Source organism: Frankliniella occidentalis, unplaced genomic scaffold (genome assembly GCF_000697945.3).
Source record: "Frankliniella occidentalis isolate FOCC.00 unplaced genomic scaffold, Focc_3.1 Scaffold27, whole genome shotgun sequence".
Taxonomy (NCBI): Eukaryota; Metazoa; Arthropoda; class Insecta; order Thysanoptera; family Thripidae; genus Frankliniella; species Frankliniella occidentalis.
Window position 1 is genome coordinate 90432 of NW_026267157.1, and position 3418 is coordinate 93849.

Sequence of the window (3418 nt, forward strand, 5' to 3'; positions counted from 1 at the left end):
TGGCCGTCAGAGCGTCCGCTGTTTTCAGATTGAAAAATAAAATATTTCTGTTGTTTCAGGGGTCTGATGTCTTATCCTACGCCAAGCTTTGGTTCTTGTAGATTCCAAAACAGTTTTCACTTTTGCAAAACGTTGAAGGATTGCTGAGATCTTAATGGATCCAATTTGCAATACACGACCCGCCCGGAAGCACCATATTTCGTAGAAACTTGTTACTCGCGAAATATTGAACGTACGGACTTCAAACTTGTCGTAACATGTTTCTGAGACACTCGCAGACTTTTGTCACCTGAAATGTGTTTAGATTTATGTCAATTTAAGTGAGGTTGCATTGCTTTGCCCCTAGAAGGTAGGCAAACGCACTTTACCAACATTACCAACTTTACCGGGTGTTGGGTGCAGTACCGTACTTTACCGTTACTTTACCTTACTTTACCGGCAACCTTAACGGTCGTTAAATCACTACTTTGTTGCTCTAGAAACAACATACTTCTCTGGCGCTTCTCGCGGCCATATTAGCTTTAAGCATAACAATGTCACCTCGGTCGGACTGACTCGATGCTAGGCCATGGGGCAGAACCCAAAACTCATGCCCCCGGACTCGCGTTTTCCCTACAAGCAGTACCAAATTATCTCCCGAGGCTGTTGTTACTGTGCGAAAAATCAGGGGTCCGTGACTTACTACTTAACTGCCTTTGACGTTATTTTAAGAGTTAAAGCTATAACTTGTACTTTTACTTAGGTCATTTGGCAAAAAGTTAGTTATTCGACTTCTCCAACTTTTACCCACAGTATATGCACGGTTAATATCGGACATATTTGAAATCCGTTAGCTTTAACTTTTAATTTGACATGTGCTTTGTTACGTTGAATAGCTAACATTCATTCGTGTTATAATAAGTTACGGAGCCCTGCAAAAAAACAATAGAAGGGTTTCCTAGGCCGTCGCTAAATGACAGCATTCACTTTATACGGAAAAGGTACACTGAAGAAAATTAAAATCGGTTCCGTGGTATTCGATGTAACAGGCAAATTTCGCACCCCTGCCAAAAATGTAGCTATATAATAAATATTTAGCTGTACTGCTAAATAGTATTGGCATTACAGCTAGTACACTGCTTCTGTTTGCTGTACTACTAAAAGTTAAGCACTGAAGCCAAAAAATATAGCTGGGCCTATGCTGATGAATTTTTTGCACCAGAGCTGTAAAAAAAGCTAGGGTGCTATTTTCTTTTTTGCGAGTAGAGGGGCGCGTGTGCATGCGTGCAGCTTAACGGTGTCTTATCACCTCTGCACTGGTTTCAACCGGTTCGTATCCCAAATTCAGGCTATGGGCCACAATATAGTCGACCGTGTCAGACGCGCGCGCGCGCATCCTTGCCAACAAGAAGATACGTGGCCTGCGAGTGATGTGGGTGCGTGACTGCGTGACGGGGTGGACCAGAATCAATCACACACAATAAGAAAAAATCTAAAACAATCAGACACAATCACCTACAATCAGAAGGAATCACATACAATCGGACACAATCACATACAATCGGACACAATCACACACAATCGGACACAATCATAACACAATTTTTAAAATTATGTCCCAATATTTACCCAAAAGTCTGAAACAATCAGAGACGATCGACACAATAATACACAATCGCACACAATCTGAAACAATGCTTGTCTGGACACAATCAAGTGTACACTTTTTTGACCAGTTCCACACCCCTCGCAACTTTCTTTCCCTAAAATATGCAAAGGATGCAAAGGAGCGAAGAAATCTGTAAGCATTATCGCAACTGATGGCTGGGCCCTAGTATTTACCGTTTGTCCGCAACGATAACATAAGAATACCGGCCGCCATGTTCTTGAAGTAACTTCTTTTTTTTCTTCTGTTTTTTATTCGTTGCGGACAAACGGTTAATATCAGATGAAGCATAATTCTGTATTTTCTACTTTTAACGCTCATCCACTACGGGCTGCTGCACGCCAATAGATTTTTTCTTTCTCATCAACTGAAGAATGACTTGACTACCCATTCAAAGAAAGTACATTGAGGATGTCACCTTGTTCCCAGGCTAAGGTGCTTTACGGGCTGCGATGCGATTTGGCGCCCAACTGGAGCATGAAGGTGCTGCGCAGTGTTGCCCGCCACGTGGAGGCCCTGTCGCTGGAGTCGGCCCAGCAGCAGCACCTCAAGGCCGCCTGCGACTGCGCTCGCCTGAGCACCCTGCACCTGCGCGGCCGCGCCGTCCAAGTGGGCCCCGTCGTGGACCTGACAGTGGAGGTTTCCGGCACTGGCCCGTCGCCCAGCACCAGCGGAGGCAGCAGCAACGGCAGCGCGCCGGTGGCCGCTAGGGACCCCGTTGAGGAGGCCTTCGATGCCGCCCCACTCCCCGCCAGAATTCAAGAGCTTCGCGTGACCTGCGTCATCCGAGAGCAGCTCATGCAGGCTAGTATTTAGCAAATAGTATGGGAAATACAGGGTAAGTGATCCACGCCGTCTTTTTTGAAATGCCGGATCCACGAGTGCGGGCGGGCTTGCCTACCGCCGCTCGGCAGGGCGCCTTACGGCGCCGTGCGAGTATGCAACTCGTTCACACGTAAGAATCCGGTACAGCATAAGCATTTTAATAAGACGGCGCGGATCACCCACCCTTTACGTGGGATCGGAGGCCAAATATGTGACCTGTAGGTAAGAAACACAATGTATAGTTGTGGGATTGGGCGCTTCTTGTGTACATGGCGAAGTACACACTACCTCCTGCATACATAAGCATGTACATATCTGGCCATGGCCATGCAGGATGTAGGTTCCAGAGTAATTAACCTTAGGAGATATCAGAAAAAGCAAACGTACTGCAAAATTATGCTTTGACAAACCATACCACTCCTTGGATATCCAAGTTCTGAACAGTTTGTACCCTAACAACCAATATACACTCAAGAAAAATGCTTTCTTATCCCAAGCATATTTAAACCAAGCCTAGAGCGTTTTGTGGACTCCGTCTAAAAGTAACTCATTCCGTGTAAAGTAACTGAGAAATACTGATTTATTCTTAATGCATGTACCTTCGAATCAGATATTTGTTCGCTTGAGCTTGACACAAGAAATTATTCGGGATTGGTTTTAATGTGCTTGAAATAAAATGTAGGAGTACGTTCAGCAGGCCGTAGTGGCTGAGCGTTAGTCAGTGTGCTAAAATTCTCAGAGGCAACGTTTTAAAGAACACAGTAAAGTATACATAGAAGGCCAGGGAAGCGTGATTGAAGAAGGGGGGGGGGGGATGAGAGGGAGGGGGGGGAGGGACATTGGAATATTGGAAAAAGAACAAAAATAAAAATGACACTCAAAATCGTAATGGTAAAGTTATTGGCATATTCCATTTGGTATTTTACATTTTTAATGTTACTAATGTTA

The 3418-nt window shown here is 44.8% G+C and overlaps 1 protein-coding gene across 1 annotated transcript in view; it reads left to right on the top strand.

The window, feature by feature from the left end:
• The window catches only part of LOC113214187 (uncharacterized), a 50408-nt gene that overhangs the window by 43044 nt on the left and 3946 nt on the right, over window positions 1-3418 (top strand). The window contains exon 9 of the mRNA XM_052265519.1: window positions 2075-2449. Within this exon, the coding sequence (XP_052121479.1) occupies window positions 2075-2449 (375 nt within the window). The remainder of the gene's footprint in view (window positions 1-2074; window positions 2450-3418) is intronic.